This window comes from Gadus morhua, chromosome 20, assembly GCF_902167405.1.
Source record: "Gadus morhua chromosome 20, gadMor3.0, whole genome shotgun sequence".
NCBI classification, from domain to species: Eukaryota; Metazoa; Chordata; class Actinopteri; order Gadiformes; family Gadidae; genus Gadus; species Gadus morhua.
In genome coordinates, this window is record NC_044067.1 from 1,642,496 (window position 1) to 1,667,666 (window position 25,171).

General features: G+C 51.6%; 2 protein-coding genes across 5 annotated transcripts; one reads left to right on the plus strand and one right to left on the minus strand.

Annotated features, from left to right (window-relative positions):
- Positions 1-20: 20 nt before the first annotated feature.
- ino80da (INO80 complex subunit Da) lies at positions 21-11,955 on the plus strand. 3 transcript variants are annotated; one of them, XM_030344340.1, is made up of 10 exons: positions 21-658; positions 2,284-2,530; positions 2,949-3,799; positions 4,243-4,345; positions 4,436-4,660; positions 5,000-5,112; positions 6,247-6,380; positions 6,886-7,112; positions 7,674-7,831; positions 8,274-11,955. In XM_030344340.1, exons 2-10 carry the CDS (start codon positions 2,313-2,315, stop codon positions 9,380-9,382), a joined length of 3,138 nt encoding a protein of 1,045 aa, XP_030200200.1. In that variant the 5' UTR covers positions 21-658; positions 2,284-2,312; the 3' UTR covers positions 9,383-11,955. The 3 variants fall into 3 exon arrangements, with proteins under 3 accessions (XP_030200200.1, XP_030200201.1, XP_030200199.1); XM_030344341.1 differs by lacking the exon at positions 21-658 and adding an exon at positions 677-1,309; XM_030344339.1 differs by lacking the exon at positions 21-658 and adding an exon at positions 677-1,279.
- Positions 11,956-12,062: 107 nt separating this feature from the next.
- On the minus strand, positions 12,063-24,220 carry LOC115533711 (serine/threonine-protein kinase 24). 2 transcript variants are annotated; one of them, XM_030344342.1, is made up of 12 exons: positions 23,745-24,220; positions 23,516-23,641; positions 20,873-21,103; positions 20,622-20,678; positions 20,393-20,501; positions 19,302-19,459; positions 17,981-18,166; positions 17,642-17,787; positions 16,855-17,020; positions 16,607-16,675; positions 14,916-15,037; positions 12,063-14,587 (listed from the first exon to the last, which is right to left on the minus strand). In XM_030344342.1, exons 2-12 carry the CDS (start codon positions 23,555-23,557, stop codon positions 14,554-14,556), a joined length of 1,320 nt encoding a protein of 439 aa, XP_030200202.1. In that variant the 5' UTR covers positions 23,558-23,641; positions 23,745-24,220; the 3' UTR covers positions 12,063-14,553. The 2 variants fall into 2 exon arrangements, with proteins under 2 accessions (XP_030200202.1, XP_030200203.1); XM_030344343.1 differs by having other exon boundaries at positions 23,516-23,659; positions 23,745-23,822.
- Positions 24,221-25,171: the final 951 nt, after the last annotated feature.

Sequence of the window (25,171 nt, forward strand, 5' to 3'; positions counted from 1 at the left end):
CTCTCTCTAATATTGGCTTTAAAAAGGTGACATTAGTGTCTATGTTGTTTGGGATATTGCGTCTCCTTGTGTAGTTCCGACCTCAGACATCTTTCGGCCAGGCGCGGCGTCAGCAGCGAACAACAGTCCGCAGACTGAGTGGCAGAGTTGGTCTTCACAGAGAAGATGACAGCCGTGGTCCATGTGGAGGTTACAACTTCACGCCGTTTGGACTCCTCACTGACAATGGTGACAGGGTGCACAACTTGACCTGCACGATGGAGACACGGCTGTCGCCTGCACACCGTGGCACTGCGCTCGGCAGTGATAAAATCGCACTTCCAAAGTGCTGGGGCTTTCACAAAGTTGAATTTCCAACATGGTAGAAGAGGTTGTTGTTTTGCCCCGGACTGTTGTCATGTCCCCGCAGTGCCTGTAGTGGTGCTGTGAGGAGCCGCCGTGGACTCGACTCTAAATCCTCGGCAGCCCCCCACTGCAAATATTTGTTGTGGATAATCAAAATTTAGGTGCATCTGTATTTGAAAATATATTGAGTTGGATGAAGATCGCCGATAGTCTCCTGATATCTGTGGTCTCGATGCACCGATAGCCGAGCTGCTTCTAGGAGACGTTCCGTCTGTCTGGAGCGAACACCGTACACAGCCTAGACCAGTTCAAGGTAAGCCACAGCGCTCACAGCCTCGGTCTCGATTTATAACAGGCCGGTTTTGCGTGACATGAGCCCTGAAAGCGAAGTACTCGAGGACCGTGGCTTTGAGGCCCATTTTGGCGGCGCTGGGTTAATTGTATATCGAAAGGAGGACATAGAAAATGCAGTACTAGTCTTCTTGAAATACACTTTGTACATTTAATAAATCGACATGCAGGACCGTATATACGCTAAACCAACGGGTTGAATGGAATCCCCTCAACCGGAATGAAGGGTATTTATTAAGGCCTGGTGATTAAGGCCTCGGCCGTCCGCTACGGGGCCTTTTTTTTAAGCTATTTTGGTAACAAAAATAAAAAATGTTTGTCCGCCTTTTATTTATCTGGTAAACAATATCGAATATGAATTTTACACGGACGTTTTCAAACAGCATAAAACACCTTAAGTACATGTTTCTAGTGCAGTCATCCGCTGATGTTTCCGTTTCCTGGTTAGCTACCGCCTACTGTGTTGTGTTTTTAGCTTTGTTAGCTACATAGGGTTAGCTTCCAAGCGCCGCTTGGATCGTACGCCAATGCGTCTATCAACAAGATACGAAGCCACCCAACAGTTATATGCAGCTGACTACAAGTAAATTATATAACATTTAGATTTCCTTGGGTAAGTTGGCTGTGCCAGCTGTGTGTGGTGTAATGAGGCTAGTTGGCTAACGTGAGCTAATGTTGCTAATAGCCAGCTCTGTGGTCACCTCAAGACAACATTATTATGCATATTATTAAAATAGTCATTCAACTAGATGTACATGTGATTATTTGGAAATTTCATAAAACGCCTTCATGCATAATGTATCGCTTCTAGTTACGATTGTTGTAATAAAGTGTTTTAGCTAGTGCTGAATCAATTATAGCGTAATGCTGGTCACAGTTCAGTCATACGACTATACTGCATGAGTAGTACACATGCATATTATACATAGATGCATGCATACAGTTTAAGTTGTGTATGTATATCATATTTATATACAATTCATGCAGTATAAATATATTATATACATGCATAGGTATTATACATACATACAATTAATTAATATGTATGTGTACGCTGCATGAGCTCTCACATCACTACTTAAACAACCTAAAAATCGTTGGCGTTAAGTGACATTTAAGTTAATGTCACTTTTGTTAAGATATCTATTTTATAATGCACACATTACACTAGAAACATGGGTCACTTGAGTAGGTAGTTTAGAAATGGTTTGCAGACGTGAGCTCCAAAATGCAAATTAAAGTACAATCAGCTACATGTCTGTGCAGCAATTACAACTTCCTTTCCATAACGATGTTGCCGATCTACAAGTTAATTACGCATCAGAAGTTCAAAGATATGGCTTTATTGCCATTGTCTTATAATTGTGATCTTTTACGATATCTCTTGTGTTCTAGGCCTCTAGGCAATATTTGACTGCAACAGTTATAATTTCTTCTTGGGTTCACCCGTGGCATGTATGTTATCTTATCTGTATTTCTTTCCCTGCGCGTCTACATAGGTTTCTCTGCCTCTTCTAATAAATGTAATGCATGTGATGTATACATTTTAAGCGTGTCTCTGATTTGTTCCCAATTTTCTCCCATCAGCTGATGTTTTCAAGGACAAGAGTCACGTGATGTATGAAGGCAAACACATACACTTCTCGGAGGTGGACAATAAGCCATTGTGCTCATATAGCCCTAAGCTCTGCAAGCAGCGAAGACTCAATGGCTATGCCTTCTGTATCCGGCACGTCCTGGAGGATAAGACCGCCCCCTTCAAGCAATGTGAATATGTGGCCAAGTACAACAGCCAACGATGTACCAACCCCATCCCCAAGGCAGAGGACCGCAGGTGCTTATGCATCAATATTGACATGAATATGATATGATGCGTTGTGTCCACTGTGCAGGGCTCGGTCCTCAGAATGAGATTTATTCATGAGATATTTTGGTGATACTCCGCCATAGATGACTCAAGAGCGTTCTAGTACTGTAAAATCCATATCTAGGCTAAAGAGAACTTTTCCACGTCGAGAACCACTGTGGCACTTTCATACACAACAATGTCTTCCCATAAAGACATCATTTCATGATTGATTTCTAAACAAAGACTAAAGAAACATGTCTAGCAACATAATTACCAAGCGGCCAAGGCACCTATGCTACAAACATAGAGGCGGTCATGTCGACGTGACGTCGCGATGTGCAAGCCCTGTGCCACGGTATCCGTATGCGACGTAAACATACTGTTGTGTTTGTTTTGTGCGCAGATACTGCAACAGCCACCTGCAAGTCCTGGGCTTCATCCCCAAGAAGGAGAGGAAGAAGAAGCACGAGGCGCTGGAGGACATGCGCTCCCGGCCTCACCTGGAGTCGGTGGCCCTCAACATCACGGTCCCCTCGCTCACTCTGAAGGTCCCCAACGGTGTCCTGGAGGAGCTCCCGGCCTCCCCGCCCTGCTCGCGCCTGCTGCCCCTCGCGGACGCCGAGCTCCTGGACCCCTTCGCCTTTTCCGAGGAAGACACCGACGCGGAGGGCATGGGCGTTCCTCGGAGAAGTGCCTCGGCTCGCAAGAGACCGCCCAACCACCGACTGTTGCTCCATCAGAAACTCCGCCATGACACTGAGCTTTTCCCGCCGCCCCCAGAGCACTTTAGCCCCTCCTCCCGCATCCACACGGCCCCCACCAACAGCCACCTCCCCCGCCAGCATTCAGGACATCATCACCACCCTCATCACCACGTTCAGCCGCAACCGCCGCCGCCGCCGCAGCAGCACGCCAACGTGCCGCCCTTTTTCCTACCAGGACAGCCGCAGGGTTTATTATGCAATCCAGTACCACCTCAGACACCCAACTTTCTGCCTCCGGGGCTGCCCCCCCCCACCGCAGCGGCCAGCCCGACACAGAGCCCCGGGCCGTCCCTCGGTAGGAAGCCCCCCTTCACTGCCCCCCACCTGCCTAGCAGCTGCAAGGAGGGGCCGAGCGCCGCCCAGAGGCACGTGGTGGTCATGCGGCCGGCGGGCTTCTCGCCGCCCCCGGCGTCCCTCAGCCGGCTGCAGCATCTCGTGCAGCTCTGCGCCAAGCGACGGCAGGACCACGGAGACCTCTTCCCACATCTAGGTGCCTCCCTTAATGAGTCTTTGGGTTCTGAAGGGTGTTGTGGTCCGAAGGGGTTAAGAGAGGCAGCGTTCTCTTAGGGCTGGAAAAAAAAATCATAATCACGATTATTTTGGTCGATGTTGAAATCACGATTATTCAAGTTTATACTCAATATTCGAGTTTGAAAACATGATGTCTTTATTCAGCAAGTGTCTCCCAAAAAACACTTTGGAACTGAGAACTTCGAAATTTTGCCTTTAAAAATGGTAAAATATAAAATGTAGAAATCTAAAATACTGAAGATATTCATCCAGCTGCTCTGCACTTTCTATAAAACATTTGATGAAAAAGAAAAAAGAAAATTTTCAATTAGATTACAAAATTAGATGAATCGCCCAGCCCTACGTCCTCGCCAGTGTAGCTGTGGGGGTGTGGCCGGGCCGCTCTAACACGCTCTCTTCCAGGACTGGACTGGTCGGAGGACAGCGGCGAGGACGACGTGGAGCAGGAGGACGCCGACCTGGAGAGGGATCGGCCGTTCCCCAGCTCCTGGAGACCGCAGGACGCGTCAGTGCAGCAGCCGCCCTAACGCATCATGATGGGATAGTACTGGAGCTTGTGATGGGTGCTTGATGGTTGCTTGTCTTCCGACCGCAGGTTGGAGGAGTCGGGGCGCGCCTCGCGGAGGACACGGCTGCTGAGGCTGTGCTCGTACCTCCAGGAGAAATACAAGCACATGTGCCGGCAGGAGAGGGCCTGCATGCGCCAGAAGAGATACCGCTATGCCTTCCGCAAAGCCCTCCTTCACGCAGCCAGCAAGGACCCCAACTGTGCTGGGCAGCTGATCCAGGAGCTCCACAACTTCTCCAGCACTTCCACGAGGTACGCAGGACTGTCTGTGTGTCCCGTGACGGACGTGTCGGCCTCTGATTGAGCTTTTCATTGGTCTATTTGCAAGTAACATTCAAGCTTGTTTTCTTGGTAGATGGTTCTGCTATGTACCATTGAGTAGTCTTTGCATCCAATCCTTTTATTCAATTATAAAAGCAATTAGGAGAAAAAACCCTTCGTTAAAAGATGGTGATGTGAAGACTGTATGATGATGATCTACGGCACCGTGTTTAAACGTAGAACTGTTTGACGTCTTACTGAACACGGCGCTCCGATGCTCCTTGATGTGATGGGTTTCACTGAGCCCTGGTTTGATGCTTCCCTCTCCAGTGCCGGTCCCGCGGGCCAGCCCCACACCGCAGAGTCAGGGCTCTGCAGCGGCAGCACCAAGGGCCTGGCCTGCTCGGGCAGCGCCCTGCCCTTCACCCGCCACTGCTTTCAGCGTATCCTTGACCTGCCTTCGGAGGCGCACTCACCACCACACTCACTGCAGCACACTCCACCAGCACACACTAACCAGCACACACTCAACCAGCACACACTAACCAGCACACACTAACCAGCACACACTAACCAGCACACACTAACCAGCACACACTAACCAGCACACACTCAACCAGCACACACTCAACCAGCACACACTCAACCAGCACACACTAACCAGCACACACTAACCAGCACACACTAACCAGCACACACTAACCAGCACACACTAACCAGCACACACTAACCAGCACACACTAACCAGCACACACTCAACCAGCACACACTCAACCAGCACACACTAACCAGCACACACTAACCAGCACACACTAACCAGCACACACTCAACCAGCACACACTCAACCAGCACACACTAACCAGCACACACTAACCAGCACACACTAACCAGCACACACTAACCAGCACACACTAACCAGCACACACTAACCAGCACACACTAACCAGCACACACTAACCAGCACACACTCAACCAGCACACACTAACCAGCACACACTCAACCAGCACACACTCAACCAGCACACTCACCACCACCACTACACATCGTCTGCTGTGTGGACAGGAATGCGCTCAGTGATCCATTCAGCGTGTAGAAGATAATGTGTATGTTTATTTTTCCAGTCAAATGTTTCATTGATCTGGGTGTTTTAATAATTAAGTGCGAAACATCAAATATATAGAATAGAAGGAACTCAACAGCAACACAAAATACAGCATAATACAAATATTAATTATTGATAAAGTAGCTTAACATCAGCAAAAAGTAATAAGATATGTTTATCTATAAAAAGTATATATATTTAACTGAAGCTAAAACAATTAAGTGACTCTAAAGTGAGGTGTCTCCTCCATATTGCACTGGATATGTTAAATATGTTAACCGGCTGGGATCAAAACGATTGAATTTAAATTGTTACATTAAAGGATCCCAGCCTAGTTATTGGATTTGTATTGGTGCCTATAGAAAATGACATTGATATTGCTGGGACATTGCTGGGACATTGCTGGGACATTGCTGGGACATTGCCGGGACATTGCCGGGACATTGCAGTCTTTCCTTAATGGATCTCCCCAGACATCCTGTTGAACCACTCTCAGCAGCTCTTCTCCAGCTGCACTGCCAAGTTTGCCGACGGCCAGCAGTGCTCCATCCCGGTGTTCGACATCACCCACCAGACCCCTCTCTGCGAGGAGCACGCCAAAAAGATGGTGAGCGCCGCTGCCCTCGTACCTGGGGCCGTTGACTCGCTTGATCCTGAGCAGCTTGTAGGGGCTAGAGCAGGTATGGGAGTCGCTTCTGGCTAATCAGGCCGACGGGAGGCCATGGAAGGGGTCCTACGATAAAAATGGGATGACCTTTTGAATGGGGAATTGTATAAGCTTTGTGTAAATCTTTACCAGCCAAGCAAGTGGTTGCTGGTACGATACCCGGTTGCTCGTAGGTGTCCGTGCACGAGACGCCTCACCCTCACTGCTCCTGATGAGCTGGCACTCACCTTGCATGTTTGAGTCTGCTGTGAATGTGTGTATGAACTGTTGGGATAAAACCATACACCAAATGCCCTAAATGTAAATGTAATTGTTTTAATATATAACTGTTTGTAATTGTAATGTGTAACCCTGGGTCGAGGCCGGAGTTCATATCGGACCTGGTGCCTTTGAGCAGCCGAGGCCTCGAGGCGCACTCTGACCCTGTCTCCTCCTCCTCTCGTAGGACAACTTCCTGCGCGGGGACGGCAACCGCCGAGTGCAGCACCAGCAGCAGCAGCAGCAACGCAAGCCCCGCAAGAAGACCAAGCCCCCGGCACTCACCAAGAAACACAAGAAGAAGAGGAGGAGAGGCCCCCGCCGGCCCCAGAAGCCCATCCCCCCGGCGCTGCCCCAGGGGAACCTGGGGATGCCTTCCACCAGCCTCTCGCTGCCCTCCCAGGCCAGCATCAGGTGTGTGGCCTTACTCCACCATACTATCCTGGGAATTAAATGAGCAAATAGTCTTAATACTACCGTAGGGATACTCGATTCAAGGACTAATCACCACGTTAAAAACAAATGTTTTCGGTTCACCGTTGGCTCTTCAACGTCACGTTGCGTGAAGCGGTTGTACTGGAGAACCTTTACAAGTATTATGAGCAAAGTATCAAGTCGAGTACTGGTACCGGCATCCCTACTAAATACCATAGGGTGGTACCACAATTTATTACAATCCTGTGAATGAATGTTTACAATCTTTATTCATGATTGTATTGATGATTGTGTTCATGTGTTCATGAGCTAATAGGAGGAGATGTGTTCATGTGTTCATGAGGTAATAGGAGGAGATGTATTCATGTGTCCATGAGGTAATAGGAGGTGTATTCATGAGGTAATAGGAGGTGTATTCATGAGGTAATAGGAGGTGTATTCATGGGTCCACGAGGTAATAGGAGGAGGTGTGTTCATGTGTCCATGAGGTAATAGGGTGTATTCATGAGCTAATAGGAGGTGTATTCATGCGTCCATCAGGAGCGCCTCTACCCCCGACCTGAGTGCAGACGAGCTGCCTGATGACATCACCAATGAAATAGCCGACATTCCAAACGACCTGGAGCTGAACCAGGAGGACTTCTCGGACGTCCTGCCGCGGCTCCCCGACGACATGCAGGTCTTTGACCTGTTTGAAGGTAAACGCCCGCTGCCGCGCCTGGGGGCTTTAGACGGGGGGGGGGGGGGGGGGGCTTCACTCCGGGGGTCTCCTGGCGGAAATGATCTCGGAACCTTTGTTATGTCTCAGGAATATTCCGAAAAACGTCAACACGGTAGAAAATATAGAAAGAAATGTGCTCGTACGGTGCTCGTTCCCCAAGTCGGGTAAGGATCAGGTTGAATGCAGATCTTCCAGCGGCTCAGTTTCTGTCTATTCATGTTGATCAGACGATCAGACGATATCTTCTGAACACGTCATCGTTCACCGACGGTTCAAATGTTTTACGGTGTTGGCGGTAACCCAAACGGGCGTCGCCCTCAGGATGTGTTTTCTTACCGACGCACACGACAGAGCGGGTTCCCCCCCCCCCCCCCCCGGTGTACGCTTCCTGTCTGACCCCTGTGTCTCTCCTCCCCCAGGGAAGAACGGAGAGCTGCTGCCCACCACGGAGGAGGCGGAGGAGCTGGTGCGGGCGCTGCAGGCCATGGGCTCCTACCCCGAGTCCCTGGTGTGTCTGAGCTCCATGGGGGACCTGGCCTCCTCCGACGGCGTGGACCACCGGGCCCTGGGGGGGTTCCCCGGGCCCCCGCCGCCCGGGGCCATGGGCGACCTGCTGAACGGCCGCATGCCCCCGGAGAGCTTCCCCGGCCTGGAGCTGGAGGCCAGCCTGCTGCAGGCGGGCGGCGCCCACCACCACCACCACCACCACTTCCCCCCGCCGCCGCCGCCGCCCTCCTCGCTGCCCTCGGCCCCGCCCCCCGGCGCCGGCGCCAGCCTGACCTCCGTGGCGGTGTCGTCGGCGGCGGCGGCGGCGGGGGCGACCTCCAGCCCCGCCCTCCTCTCCCAGAGCTCCCTGACGGAGCGGACGTTCCCACGGACGCTCCCCCCCCAGGGCCACGCCTGCAAGCCGGCGCCGGCCCCCCTGCCCGCGGCGGCGGCGCCGGGGGGCAGCCACTACGGCGGCGAGCACGGGCCGTCGCCCTACAGTGACCACATCTCCTCGCCCGGCGCCGCCGCCTTCCACGCCGGCCCCCCGCTGCTGCTGGAGGCGCCGCTGGGCGGGGGGCCGTGCCCGCCGCGCCCCCCCTGGAACAGCCTCTCCATCTCCATGGGCGAGCCCTCGCCGTTCGGCCACCTGAGCTGCGTGGAGGGCCACCTCATCTCCACCTCCCTGTCCACGCCGCCCGCCGCCGCCGCCGCCACGCATTCAGTGACCCTCCAGCCCATGGCGGCCCTCTCAGCGACCCCCCCGCGCGGCCTGGCCGGCCTGACCGCCCCCCCCGGCCGCTCCCCCTCCCTCTCGCCGGCGGCGGGGGGGCACGACCTCCTGACCTCCACGCAGCCCAAGCAGCAGCTGCCTCAGTTCAGCGCGGCCTTCGGCCACCAGCTGGCCCCGCCCCCCAGCGGCCTCCCCAAGGACGTGCAGCCCAGCCACAGCTCCACCGCGCCCCCCGCCGGCTGCTCCCAGGCCAGCGCCGCCGGGGCTAGTGCCAACAGCGCCCCGCCCCCCTTCCCCCAGAGCAACTGAACACTGGCTGCCTGGCCGGGCCCCCCCCCCCCGGGACGGGCCCCGGCCCTCCCCCACCTGAGGGAGGAGGACATCCGCTCTCTGGCCCCCGGCCCCTGTCTTCATCTGCTCCAGGCGTCGTGGTAACGGTGCACAATTGTTCTGATTTAAATTTGATATTGTTTTTTTTGCACAGCTTATTTGACCCATTTTTCTTCTCCTTTTTTTTTTTTTAATCGGCAGCCATCTGCTTTCCCTTCAGGGATGAGAGTCAGTTGGCGCTGAGGTCAGGCCCCGCAGCCCTGTGGTTTCACCAGCAGGGGGCAGCGGGTCTGTGAACACACGGGTGTGAATGACCTTTAGAGATTACTCCCAATTTAGTGATAAACGCAGCGCTTCGGAATCCATTCACTTAAACGCCTCAATCAACGATTTGTTTTCTTATTCTCCGGTCGGCTCCTGTTCCATAACGACGAACCATATCCTGCCTTGCTTCTCATGTGATCGTACCCCACCCTGCTCTCTTAAACCCCCACCCTGCTCTCTCAAACCCTCCTTAGTCCCCCCCTGGAAAGACGGAGTATAGTTCGTAATGTTTGTGACCCATAACAATTACCGCGACGTTCTAACCGGTATCATGAAAATTCTGTCAAGCTTTCCCACGAACGGAAGATTCACCAAGCTACTTTTAAACGGCTCTTTTTATATCGTGCGTGTGTAAATATATAGCGGATTCTTTTTATCAGTTTGTCCGGACAGACTTTGACCTCACCATAGGCCGTGGGTCTCCATATTGGTGGCCTCGTAAGATGTGTGAGTAAATCTGGTTTCCTAAAGCAATAAATCCATGGTCATACTCTCTAGTACCGTGAGGTGTAGTGTGGGTCTCCTCCTAAATGTAGCAGGCCACTGTGGACCAGGACAACGTTTGGACCTATATTACTGTCGTAAGACCTTTCTCTCTCTCTCTCCCTCTCTCTCTCTCCGTCTTTTAATGTCTGCTCAGCTTCTGATGGACTAGAATAGACCAATCAGGTCTCTGCGTCTCCAGGGTCATACCACATAGAGGGCGAGCGCCCAGCAGGGAGGGGGGGTTGTGCTAATCGGGGTACACATGGAATCATGCCAGTGTGGCGGGCGGGGCGGTAAAGTTTCAGCTGTGGACCCCCACTAAGAACAGCCCGGCCTACCTGATCAGTGGAACACTGTTTACCGGTGGTGGGTGGAGGGGAATGGGGAGCCCCACGTCTGAGAAGTGGGGGTCCCCGTTGATAGAGGTGGGGGCGACCGCATGACGTAGGCGACAGCACTGTGTGGCTCTCTGAAGGCGTGAGGACCAGGTGGCTTTAGGGGCAGCGATGCATGGTGACCCGAGCGGGTTCTTTCTTAAAAACAAAGTTTTAGCGAAGCGGGGGTCTTCTCGCCGGGGTCCCGTCGGGTGAGCTCTCCTGCAGCAGTACCACCGCCGGGCGTCGTGGTTCTCCTCTTAAATTATTCAGACATTGTTGAGTATTAGGTCTGTTGAGTAGCAGTCTCTACATCGGGGGTCCGTTGGTGAATTATTGATCAGCGATGGATTGAAGTTGTTTGAAAAGTGGAACGTGTTTGGTGGAACGTGTCTTGTTATTTAATGGCTATCAAAATGTTAGTGCACTGTGGGTAGGATCCGTTGTCCCCCCCCCCCCCCCTCGTCCTTTGTTCTGATAGGCCGTCAGGAAGGTACTTTTGATAGCTATTAAACCCCAGCAGGACGCTCCCTCTCTACGCACAGTCTCCACGGCGATCCCGACTCGGTCGGGGCCGGCAGATCCAAGACGAACACGCATTGCATACGCTCATTTCATTTCGGGTTTCTGTGCAGCAGACGGGTGTGGATCTGTCGCGTTCATATTTATTTTGAACAGGACTAGACGAGGCCGCCGGTGTGTCACATGTCCCGCACCCCACCCTGAACTGTCTTTTTGCCTTTTCGCTTGCAATCTCACCCAGCCGGTCGTCCCCGTCACTATCAGCGCTCAGTCTCCCTCGAGCCCAGTCCCACCTGTGAGAAGGCCCAGCTCTTTCTCCTGGTTCCAAAGAGGCAACACGTTACTAAAGTGTCCACGCGTAGCGCCGCCAGAGGTGACGACAGGCTTTCTCCAGAAGGGCAACACACAGTGCTCCTGAAATTCAGGTTGGATTGAATGTTCCTTGGGTTTGGGCAATCAAGGCAATACTGCTGTATTCACATAGCATGGAAACGACTGGCTCCCCGACACACATAGAACAACAATTAACAGGGCTTGTAGGCAATTGTAACTGCTTGAAATCAGAGATGGTTGACAAATTCCTATACTCATTGAATGTACTGTATTACTGTTTTTAAAGATGATAGGATGAGCTAATATTCTAGTCACATTTTGTTATCGGTCTTTGTTTAATTTGTCTAAGGTATTTTTTGTATACAAAGGTTTACATTTTTATGTATATTTTTCTTGTGTACAAATTATGTAATATGTGTATAAACACTGTATGAATATCTGTATATAGTGTGAGAAATTTGACCTTGTTTTTTGGATGTACAAATAAAAGTTGCTGTGAGGTATTGGCTGATATTCTCATGCTTTGTTCTTTTAATTCAATTGTAATTCTTTGGCAAGTCGACAAAGGCACACTAAATAGAACGTGTCTATGGTGATTGTTGAAGAAATGTAACATCAAATTTGTATTAGAACTTTATTGATCCTCAATCATTTCAAAACTCTGAACACCTTGATGACGAAAAACAAGTTAACACTGCTCCAAAAACTGACTGCAATGTTACAAACTCATACATATTTTAGAGATGGGTACCCCACAATTATTGCGACATCAAAAAAACATGTTAATCTTTAATAGATTTTTTGGATCATGAAATGTTAAATTATATTTGCCACTACTGAGCTCAACTAACAAAACCGGAGTATTCAAATACGGCCGAGTTAAAGTTCTTGTTTATATCCAGAAGAAAATACAAAGTGCAAAACCACAACTATGAACAGGAGCAAATTATGTTTGAGATACTTGGCTGTGAAGCCATGGCACGTAAATCATCTCATGACAAGTGTTGTCGAAATATGACTGTATATTTCGACAACAATTATGACGAGGAACTTGCCGAAAGGCAACAACTGACTGAATGTGACCAATAGCAATCAATGATCCTCACACCACGTCCTCACTGCTCCCGTTCTGCAGCACCATATACTTCTGCCTCGTTTAACTTGTTTGATCTGGTTACTCATTTCCCTCCAATTCAATTGTGTAATGTCGTTAGTGAACAGCACAGGACAGAAAGGTCAAATGTTTTCGGACACAGGAATTTAGCAGGTTGACATTTCGTTTACCAATAATGTCGACAAAGAAAACCCAATCACCACCTAAAACAACACTAAGCAAGACGCAGAAACTTAGATAATCTAATCTCCCCTAATCGGCACGAAAGCATAAAGAAAGCTGCATCATCATAACACATGAGAAGAAAAAAAAAGTTTACTCAATTCAAAAGCGGCTAATACTTAAACCCATCTATCAACCAATACTTCAGCCGTCATTAACTAAAGAATCTAAGCCAGTGTTCAGGACTCGGGTGATCTTCAGTCTCGTATGCTACAACGCATACCGCGGCGTCACACGTTCGCAGTCACACGTTCACTAGCGCGTCATTATAAGAGCAGCAGTGGACCCTCACTACAGCGCACGCGTCTCCAAGAGGACCCCCGCTGAAGGGACCGCGAGGCCCCGCCCAAAGCCCCGCCTCACGCAGATAAAGTGCCAAACTGCAGAACCAGCTCCGCAGCCGGAGCAGCCTCCGGAGGGACCGACTCCTAGGTAGAGCGACACGGGATGCCTCATGCTACCGATGTATGGCTACTTTGCGTATCGTAAAAAAGGCATTTATAGTCTGTAATGTTAAGTGCAATTCAAGCGGAGGGCGGGCTGAGGGAGGCGACAGCACCTCTGCAACGTGAGGGGAAGACGAGAGTCCGTCGACTTAGCTCAGCGGGTGCAGTGGAATGAATGAGCCAAGAGACCTCTGGGATCCAATCTGTGAAACGCACGCCACTGAAGAGGGTCAAGGAAATAAAAGGTCAAATTTAGCAGCCTAGAGTCCAGCATAGCTCAAGTCATCCTTGAAGCCAAAGGCCTGGAGCACGCTATCCAGTGTTTTCATGGGTCCAGCCTTCTGTATACATTCTTCATCTTGATGGTAAAGGCCCAGCCACAGCATAAGAGTGAGGAACCAAACGGCCAACGGGACGTTAACACAGCCATCGGGGCGGGGGGCGGCCACGGCCAACGGGACGTTAACACAGCCAACGGGGCGGGGGGCGGCCACGCCCGTTCAACAGAGCGGCTGGAGAGCTTCACATTAAGTCAAATCAAAAGCAGATATACAAAAGAAAGGGAATGGAGACGAGGGCACCGAAAGAACGGCCTCTGAAGTGAAGCCGTCTCGAAACGCTCGCCTTGAAACCAACCAATCTACAGCTTGCATTTTGGCCATTTATAAACACAGTGATTTCTTTATATACTCACTCAATCTTTTCTCAGTACACATATATATATATATATATATATAGATATATATCTATATTTATAAAAATGAACTTATTTACACATCTGTACAGCCCCCCCCAATATAGCTGTTCATCTCCCAGACCACCTCATCCACTCTAAGCATGATACCTGAGATTTAAATACAACACTTCAATCGTCCCTCTCCACTGCACACACACACACACATACACACAACGACACACACACCGACACGCCTCGTCACATGCCACGCACACCGACAGGCACACGCCAACACGCGCACCGACACGCCAACACACACACACGACGCCAACACACACACGTCCGTCTGATGAGTTCCTCCGTGGGGGGGGGGGGGGGGGGGTCGAGGGTAAAGACGTTGTGCAGAAGCCCCGCCCACATCCTCCGTAGCGTCCGCAGTGCGTCATAATCAGAAGCCCCCGGTCGGAGGAGGAGGAGCTCCACCTGGTGGGGGTCGGCGCTGCGGGGAGGGGGAGGGGGAGGGGGAGGGGTTCCCATGGAAACGCATCCGCTCGTCCCATGATTTGCTTCCGGGCGCCTGTCCTTGGAAGCTCCCCCCCCCCCCAGCGGTGTCCAGGGAGACGGAGGAGGGCGTGGCCACAAGAGGGCCCCGCCTACTGGGAGGAGCCAGACCTCGGCCGGGAATACCTGGGGAAACGTTCAGGACACACACACACACACACACACACACACACACACACACACACACACACACACACACACACACACACACACACACACACACACACACACACACACACACACACACACACACACACACACACACACACACACACACACGTCAACAAAACAATACAGGTAGTATTAACATCTCAACAGACAGACACAAGACCCCCTAAAGCCCACATGGACAGGTGTCTACATCCTGCTCTGTTTGGGAGCTACTAAGTTACTGGTCCACGGGTTCAGCCGGTACGACCCTCGGACGGGACGACGTGGAGGAAACCCTGCGTACCTTTGAAGTCTCTGCAGCAGCTCGGACACCAGAGAGTCACAGATCCCCGGGTACGACTCCTCGGCGGAGAAGATGGCCCCTTGGAGCTCCTCCGCTGCCCCGGGTTTACCGTTCCCCGTCAGCTGCAAGAGGCACTGGGTTAGGACCTGAGGTCACTGTTACCGTCACTGTAAGAGTCACTGCGTTAGGACCTGAGGTCACTGTTACCGTCACTGTAAGAGTCACTGCGTTAGGACCTGATGTTACCGTCACTGTTACCGTCACTGTAAGAGTCACTGTGTTAGGACCTGAGGTCACTGTTACCGTCACTGTAAGAGTCACTGCGTTAGGACCTGAGGTCACTGTTACCGTCACTGTAAGAGTCACTGCGTTAGGACCTGAGGTCACTGTTACCTTCACTGTAAGAGTCACTGTGTTAGGACCTGAGGTCACTGTTACCGTCACTGTAAGAGTCACTGCGTTAGGACCTGATGTTACCGTCACTGTTACCGTCACTGTAAGAGTCACTGCGTTAGGACCTGATGTCACTGTTACCGTCACTGTAAGAGTCACTGCGTTAGGACCTGATGTTACCGTCACTGTAAGAGTCACTGTGTTAGGACCTGAGGTCACTGTTACCGTCACTGTAAGAGTCACTGCGTTAGGACCTGATGTTACCGTCACTGTTACCGTCACTGTAAGAGTCACTGTGTTAGGACCTGAGGTCACTGTTACCGTCACTGTAAGAGTCACTGCGTTAGGACCTGATGTTACCGTCACTGTTACCGTCACTGTAAGAGTCACTGTGTTAGGACCTGAGGTCACTGTTACCGTCACTGTAAGAGTCACTGCGTTAGGACCTGATGTCACTGTTACCGTCACTGTAAGAGTCACTGTGTTAGGACCTGAGGTCACTGTTACCGTCACTGTAAGAGTCACTGCGTTAGGACCTGATGTCACTGTTACCGTCACTGTAAGAGTCACTGCGTTAGGACCTGAGGTCACTGTTACCGTCACTGTAAGAGTCACTGCGTTAGGACCTGAGGTCACTGTTACCGTCACTGTAAGAGTCACTGTGTTAGGACCTGATGTTACCGTCACTGTTACCGTCACTGTAAGAGTCACTGCGTTAGGACCTGAGGTCACTGTTACCGTCACTGTAAGAGTCACTGCGTTAGGACCTGATGTTACCGTCACTGTAAGAGTCACTGCGTTAGGACCTGAGGTCACCGTTACCGTCACTGTAAGAGTCACTGCGTTAGGACCTGAGGTCACTGTTACCGTCACTGTAAGAGTCACTGCGTTAGGACCTGATGTTACCGTCACTGTTACCGTCACTGTAGGAGTCACTGTGTTAGGACCTGAGGTCACTGTTACCGTCACTGTAGGAGTCACTGCGTTAGGACCTGATGTCACTGTTACCGTCACTGTAAGAGTCACTGCGTTAGGACCTGATGTCACTGTTACCGTCACTGTAGGAGTCACTGCGTTAGGACCTGATGTCACTGTTACCGTCACTGTAAGAGTCACTGCGTTAGGACTTGAGGTCAGCTGATGTCAATTCTATTCTTTTAAAGATTATGGGATTTATGTTCCAACGCTGATAATGACAGCGTAGAGCGAGCCAAGGCCCACCGGTTATCAGACCCCAACACTAAAACCGTTGACCCTCGACCCCCCACCCCCTCGTTATTCGATTTGACGATAATCACCTCAGAGAACAGCGGAGAGAAGATGGAGGCCAGGCTCTGAGACAAAGGCCTGCTCGGAATCTCCGGCTCCTAGACGCAAAAAGAAAAGAGCAGGATGTTGGAAACCATGAAAACGTTCCTTCCAGAATGTTGTGCTAGAACGTTGTGCTAGAACGTTGTGCTAGAACGTTGTGCTAGAACGCTTTGGTAGAACGTCGTGCTAGAACGCTGTGCTAGAACGTCCTGCTAGAACGCTGTGGTGTCCGCACCTGCTCCTGCTCCGGTTCGGCCTCCACGGCGTCCGGGTCCTCCACGGGGACGGCGGCCGCTCCGTTGGGGACCTTGTGGGGGTTCTGCTTGTTGGGCTTGATGGTGCCGAAGACCCAGTCGTCGCTCCCGGGGTCGCGGCTGCCGGACGCCTGGTCGTCTCGCTCGCTGTGTGGGGAACAGGACGGACGGACGGACACTGAAGATGAGCAGCTGGGTGTGGACGGCCTTTGAGGACGTCAAAGCGCGACGACGGGATCAGGCTTAAACTCCCTGTCCTCTCTCAGCCTGTCCACTGCAACTCCGTTTAAGGTCCCTTACCACCGGTCAACTAGCGGTGTATGCTAGTTAACAGTCACATGCTAAGTCCCGCCGTCTCTCCCACCTGTCAACCCATGTAGCTTAAAGCCCCGCCCCCTCTCTCACCTCTCAACCCATGTAGCTTAAAGCCCCGCCCCCTCTCTCACCTCTCAACCCATGTAGCTTTAAGCCCCGCCCCCTCTCTCACCCATGTAGCTTTAAGCCCCGCCCCCTCTCTCACCTCAACCCATGTAGCTTTAAGCCCCGCCCCCTCTCTCACCTCTCAACCCATGTAGCTTTAAGCCCCGCCCTCTCGCTCACTTCTAAACCCATGTAGCTTTAAGCCCCGCCCCCTCTCTCACCTCTCAACCCATGTAGCTTTAAGCCCCGCCCTCTCGCTCACTTCTAAACCCATGTAGCTTTAAGCCCCGCCCTCTCGCTCACTTCTAAACCCATGTAGCATAAAGCCCCGCCCCCTCCCCCACTCACGAGTCCTCCTCGTCCGAGCTGGAGTCCTGGTGGGACTGCTCCGCCTTCCAGCGCTTGTACTTGTCGGTCAGCTCCGCCAGGTAGGAGGTCTTCTTGGCGTGTCTCACGATCAACTTGTGCTTCAACAACTCTTTGGCGGTGGGCCTCTGAACACACAACACAACGCGTGAACACGGGACTTGGACATATGGCCGCCCTCCTAAAGGTGACCTATTACACCACCAGGTGTGAGGGTGATTAGCCGTTACACGCCATTTGGAAAAACTGCCTCACCTGGTGGTATAATATGTCCCCTTTAGGGCACAGGAGCACTCAGTGCGAAACGCACGTCCAACTTACAAAGCTGGGCTCCTTGTTCAGGCAGGCCTCGATGAACTCCTTCAGGGGTTTGCTGTAGTTGCCCTCCAGGGTGGGGGGGTTGTTCTTGGGGATGAGGAACAGGACCTTCATGGGGTGCATCTCAGAGTGGGGCGGTTCCCCCTTGGCCAGCTCTATGGCTGTGATGCCCAGGGACCAGATGTCTGCCTGCACGACACAAAAACAATTCTGGGCTCAAAACACCAAACCGGTCCAGTCCGGTCGGGGTCAGTTCCCCCTTCAACACTGGGCCGAGGGGTGAGAGATCCCAGTCTGAAGCGCCGCTCCCTGTCGGCTGTGGGAGTCACTGCGTTAAGACCCGATGGCACCGTTCAGCTGTTAAGGGCTGATTATGGCCCTACGTTCACACAACCCAAGGGGGCTACGGACCCCTTACGTCCTTGCGGACCCTCCTTGCGTCCACCGCAAGGGCGTGACGCACACCTCCCAAACATGTTAACCTTTCGTCGAGACGACGCAGCAGCGAGGGCTGTGATTGGTCCACTTACTCAAACCCGACGCAGAACCATAAAGGTCCATGACTGCGTCGAAGCGTCTGCGTTGCGTGAATGTGGGACCATAATCAGCCCTTAAGAGTCACTGCGTTAAGACCTGACGGCAGCTGTTGTCGAGGTTCTATTCTTTTAAATTAATGATTCAATGGGAAGTAGCTAAATCCTTTGATTTGACGTTCCAACGCTGATAATGGTCCCGGTCCGAGGCAGCGGCGTGGCGAAGGAACCGTTGGCCCAACCCGGGCGTGAACAACCCGGTGCTCTCCGGCTCTCAGCCCAAGCGGTGCAGCCCATTCCAGCCCACCGCGGCCAGGCGGCATCAATAATGCAGCGGTGAGCCGGGGGAGAGGCAGGCACGTGGAGGACGGGCGGTCTGACAGCAGCTGGAGCTCAGATCCCCTTCGGTGGGTTTGGACGTAGGATGTCGTTTGGGGGGATTTGACCCCCGGGAGATCAGCGAGTCACTGATCAAGGAACTTTTTTATGACTTCGACCAAAAGAAATCCTGGTCATAATTAATTTAAATAACGTAAATGAATACTGATAACGTGGTTTGTTTACCAAGAGGATTTGGGCGCGGCCATAAATACAACCTTACATCAATCATATAACTAACCCGCGGGGACTGAGGTCGGACAGCAGCAGGAACAAAGGCCACCTCAGGACAGATAAGGGAGGAACAGCTGCCTCATACGGGTATCAGTGGGAAGGAAACGATACAAACTGAAGAACCGGCGCCATCCCACGCCTCGGGCCATAAGGTAAGGGGGCGGAGCCTATATCCTGACCTTTGAGTCGTAGGCCGACTGCTTTATGACCTCGGGCGCCATCCAGAACGGCGTTCCCACAAAGGTGTTCCTCTTGATCTGCGTGTCCGTCAACTGCCCCGCCACGCCGAAGTCCGCCAGCTTCACGTCGCCCTGCTCCGAGAGCAGCACGTTGGCCGCTGGACAGACACACACACACACACACACACACACACACGACACTAATGTTAATAGACGCAAACAAATCCAATACCTTGTCTGTAGAATGCAACATAAAACGTGATGAATGTTAATTAATGCAACATAAATGTTCATTTAAATCGAGATTAATGTCAATAGACGCGTGCAACACAAAAAAGTGACGCACAAACACACATCAGAGCTACATATTAGGGCTGGGCGATATGGAACAAAAGCCATATCTCGATATCTTCAAGCAGGATATCGATATATGATAAATATCGATATTTGCTGATGCAGTAACATGGTTGCCGTTGCCGCGCTCCAGCTCGTCATTCTACTTCGGTGGCGCCGCTGTGCTCTCGTTTCCAGCCTGCCTGCGTCGCTGGGCTCGTTAACCTGCCTTGCTGATGGGGGGGGGGGGAGTTACCGTGGAGCTGCCGTGACTACTATAGCCTACCTACCGATGTAGGAGATTTAAAAAAGTGACGCGAGTGGAAGGGGGGCCGGGCCGGGGCAGAGCATGTGTGAGCCGGAGGCGGAGCGGGAGAGAGATAAGCAGAGTTACGAAATAACAGGCGGCAGGCGCGGTTCGAAACTGCTGTTATCGGGATAAAATATGCTGTACTTTCAACACAAATTAAACTATATCGATGTTGACGATAGCGTCTCGTTCCATATCTCGTTTGAAAAAATATGGATACATTTCAAATATCGATATATCGCCCAGCCCTACTACATATGTCGGCAATAATCGTAATTAGATTCTTTCCCCAAATCGTTCAGCACTACTCAAAATCAGAGAATAAAACTAAATGTAAGTTGGGCCGCATGCAGAGGATCCAGAGTGACAGGGACGGACCCCGCGATGCGGACCCCGCGATGCGGACCCTAGGGTCAGACGGCTGGGCCCGTCCCTAGAGGACGCTCACCCTTAATGTCCCGATGGATCTTCTTCTCGGAGTGGAGGTACTCCAGGCCCTTCAGGATCTCCCTCAGGATGGTGGCTATCTGCGTCTCGTCCAGGGCCCCCGGCTCCAGCTGGGGGGGGGAGGGGGGTCCACACACAACGTTGTTCAACCGAGTGTGTGTTAACACATTGTTAAAGGACAGGCGACCTTCTCAGGTGTTCCACGGTGACATCATCTCTTTACAACTCACCAGATCCAAGGCAGACCCTCCTCCCAGATATTCCATAATGATCCATAGTTTTGTACCCTGAAAAAGTCAAGAGAAGCAAGGATTCAGACCGCAGGTATTCACCGGCCCGTGGTGGAAGGCTAGAAGAACACAGTCCCAGTTTAATGACAGGGCTTAAAGTTCAGAGCCATCATCCTAAGCTTGTTAGACGGCGTTAGTTGACTTGGATACATACTTCACATCCTTACCACTAGGCGCTGAACACAGCTTACCTTGAGGTAGGATCCGTAATACTTGGTGACGAAGGGGCTGTCACATTGGCTGAGCACCGTTATTTCCTGTTGAATGTCTTCTATCTCGTCTTCCGCTTCCTCCAGGTCGATGGTTTTGATGGCCACCACCTTCTGGGTGCGATTGTCGATGCCTTTAAACACTTCTCCAAAGGAGCCTTTGCCTATCCTGTCCAGCTTGGTGAACAGCTCCTCTGGGTCGGCTGTGAAGTTCTGCTCGGGGCGACCGGTCAGAAGAGAGAAACACAGAAGAATAACAGAATTGACTTCATTTGAACGTGGCAGGAAACTGACGACATGTGTGGCGGGAACAGTCTGCTGCTGAGCTGTGGTGAACTGTGGTCGAGGAGATGGAAATCGCACAAGTGCAACAGACCTCAACCCAACGCCCAACATCCTGCAGAGAACTCTGAGCTGTGAACCTTTTCTCTGCCTCTCCCGTCCAAAGAAATGACTTATGTCGATGTTCAGCACATTGCAACCTCAGGGAAGAATCTACCAGAAAGTATCAACACATGTCTGGCCGTCACAACTCATCGGAGCATGGCGACAGCTCCGTCATGGGTGTACTATGAAAACCAAACGCACTTCATCGGTGCTTTGTAGCGCGGCCCAAATTCTCAAGAATTTCACATCCTTATTAATTGTGAGAACCGCGGGCACGGTGGAGTATGGAATTTTTCACTCCCGTTATCCATAACCGCCTTCTCGCTCAGCGCCGCTAATCCTAGCACCGGCCCTGTTGTGCCTTGTTGACCAACAAAGAAGTCCTTTACATACGAAGGTATTGGCTTTGGATTGTTGTACGAGCTCGGCCAAAGACCTGGCCACGAATGCAATGCACTTGTCTTAAACCTTTTCCAATGAGGGTAGACGGATAGACCACCGGCCAGCCGTCTGGCTGTGGTATCAGGGCTGGGCTGGGAGGCAGGCCGTGAGTACGTCCCAGGCCGCGCTTAACGACCTCCTGAATCAAGATGAAGTGGATGTGTATAAATCGAGGCACTAAACCCTGACTTATTGATTCCACTAAAAGGCTTACTTCCTGACATGCCACGAGGGGATTGATAGTCATTTATATGCCCACTACTTCAGCTTCCTTCTTATTCAGCTGTAAGCCAAAATGGCTTAAAACGTAAATCCTGCCACCGTTTTATCATTTGCATGACATAAACGAGGGATTTCAGAAATTAGGCCTCGTAAAGAACTTTCTGTACACCAGTGCAAGACAAACACAGTGTATCTAGGGCTAATGGGCTGAGGCGGAAACATGCATTCAGTATATTGAGGCTAAACATCTTAACCTGAGGCTGCAATGTCCCCCATACCGCAGTGCTTAGGCCCGGCTTGGCTCAGGGGCTTTGCCTTTCATAACTCCTGGGAGAATATCTCCCTGTAGAGGGCCACTAATGCACGGCTGGAACACACGGGAGAGAGACGTCAACCCGTTGAGAGACGGAGTGGGCGAACAGGAAGGAGGAATGCTCCTTTTTTAGAGCAAGGAATCTATACAGAATCAACGAACAGAGAGAGAGGGAGACAGAGAGAGACACAGAGAGGAGAGACAGAGAGAAGGAGAGACAGAGACAGACGGAGAGAGAGACCCCCTCTCCAAAAGAAGGAGAGCAGAGGCAGTAGTACCCCGGCCCTGTCATAACAACGGTGGGGGCAGTCATGCAGGTGGAAAGAAGCTTACAAAGAAAAAAAAAAAAGTGGCATGGGGCAGAGACAACATGGACACCGGGACCAAGTGATTTCAAAATGTTTGAAGCTCCCTTGATGTTTATCCAGTCAGCGGGGTCTACGGCCACAACTAAAGCTGCCTGAATCCCTCCCTCTAAAAGCATGCATCGGATCCACTCTCCCATCGGCGTCCGCCCCGACCTAGAGATGTGCGGTCCCTTCGAGCCCCCACACCCGTCTCAAGCACTCCCTCCCTTAAATAATCTTGTCCAGAGAGCTTTTCTATTGACCTTCGGTTGACATTATAACCACAATCACTAACAGGTCAACTTCCAAGACTGAAGCACACGGACCGAGGGCGGTGGAAAACACAGCCTTGAGTGTGGGGCCACGGCTTGCCCCGTCTCCGGTAGTCTTACATTGTGTGCATGGGGGGAAATGACCTAGTTTTCAGCCCTGTGTATTCTTCAGTCAGTCAGATTAAGAGCTGGCTCAGGTCGAGAAGGAGTTGATCATCACCTCGCTAGTCGTTGTGTACATGAACCATGTTTATTATCTGTGAACGGGCATGGTGCTGGTGGAAACCCTACAGTAAATCACAATGAGCTGGATTAATCATTAATGCATCGCTTGAGACTTTAGACTCCATAGAGACCAAATAATTACAGAGGGCGGGAGATACAGCAAGATAAACGTAACAAAGACTTCATAATGATTTAAAAGTAAGATAATGTTGACAGTCTAGCAGACGGCAAACGAGACAAACCTGCTCATTCTATTGTATTAAAACAACACAATAAAACCAGCATACGTTACATTGTGGGGGCACAGGATGGGTCCAAAACAACACACACACGAACCTCTATGAAAGTTCGAAATGCACCATGCAGTCATACAACGCAATGTACACTTTCTCCAGAGGTGAAGTGAGGAAAGACTGACCTGTACCCCGGGCAGCCTGCCCTGCACCGGGCAGTGAGCCATGGCGTCGGACCGGGGGGCTCAGCGGTCCTCACCGGGGGGCTTAGGGCTCCTTACCGGGAGCTAGGTGCTGCTGGTCCGCGGTGCCTGTCCATACAATGACAGCTGTTGAGATCCGAGGATTAATCAGAGATATGGTTATGGTAAAAGTCCTGACAACAACAACAGTGTGTGGGCGGTGGACCCGTACCTCCTCGGCCGTCTCTCTCTCCCCGGCCCTGTCTCTCTGCTCTCCTCGGCCGCGTCTCTCTGCTCTCCTCGTCCCTGTCTTTCTGCTCTCCTCGGCCCTGTCTCTCTGCTCTCCTCGGCCCTGTCTCTCAGCTCTCCTCGGCCCTGTCTCTCTGCTCTCCTCGGCCCTGTCTCTCTGCTCTCCTCGGCCCTTTCTCTCTGCTCTCCGTGTCTCTATGCTCGTCCCCCTCGGAGCTCCGCTAGCTACTTTAGCAGCTAGTGGGAGTTAGCTGTAAGGCTGGCGGATTAAACTATGCAGAAGTGCGTCGGGCACTCATTGCTCGATTTAGACGACTTGCTTTATGTTCAAAGTAGTTCCCGTCCGGTTAGAAAACCAAAAGAAATAGCGAAGGAACCCCCACTATTGTGGAATGGTGTCGTTGCGGATCGTCCTCATCACTTTTCTGGACTACCTATGACGCCATCTTGATCGCTGTCGCTCGCTCATGTTTTGGGAGGACCAATCACAGCCGAGCAGAGGACCAATCACCGAGCAAAGGACCAATCACAGCCGAGCAAAAACAATAACAGCCCACGTGTCGACGCTCACATACAGTCACCAAAAAGTGACACTTTATGAGCAGGGCCTACTTACAGTTAGTAGAAACCAATAATAATAATAATTCATTGAATTTATTTAGCGCTTTTCTAGACACTCAAAGACGCCTGAAAATGGCCAGAACTGCTCATTTTTTATAGCAAGGAATCTATACAGAATCAGAATCAAATCTATACAGAGAGGAGAGAGAGAGAGAGAGAGAGAGAGAGAGAGAGAGAGAGAGAGAGAGAGAGAGAGAGAGAGAGAGAGAGAGAGAGAGAGAGAGAGAGAGAGAGAAAGAGAGAGAGAGAGAGAGAGAGAGAGAGAGAGAGAGAGAGAGAGAGAGAGAGAGAGAGTGAGAGAGAGAGAGAGAGAGAGAGAGAGAGAGAGAGAGATTGAGAGAGAGAGACCTCCCCCCCCTGACCCTACTGCAGTCATTTACCCCCCCACCCCCCCCCCCCCGTCACTCCATCCATTCTGCTACTCTGTGACTTCGACAAACATGTCCACTCATCCACCTCCAAAACCTCTGAAGAACTTCTGGACGTCTTCAACATCAGCCAACATGTGGATTTCAATTTGTCAAATACCGGATTGATTTCAAAACACTACTCCTCACCTTCAATGCCCTCAACGACCGGGCCCCTCCCTACCTCTCTGGCCTTCTCCACCGCCAGACCCCTGCCCGTTGTCTCAGGTCCGCTGAGGTCAAGTCTTCCCCAGCCCCTCCGGTCCTGGGGAGACAGAGCCTTGGCTGCAGCCGCCCCCACCCTCTCACTCTCACCCTCTCACCCTCTCACCCTCTCACCCTCCCCAACGACCTCCGCAATACCAACACTCTTTCATCACTC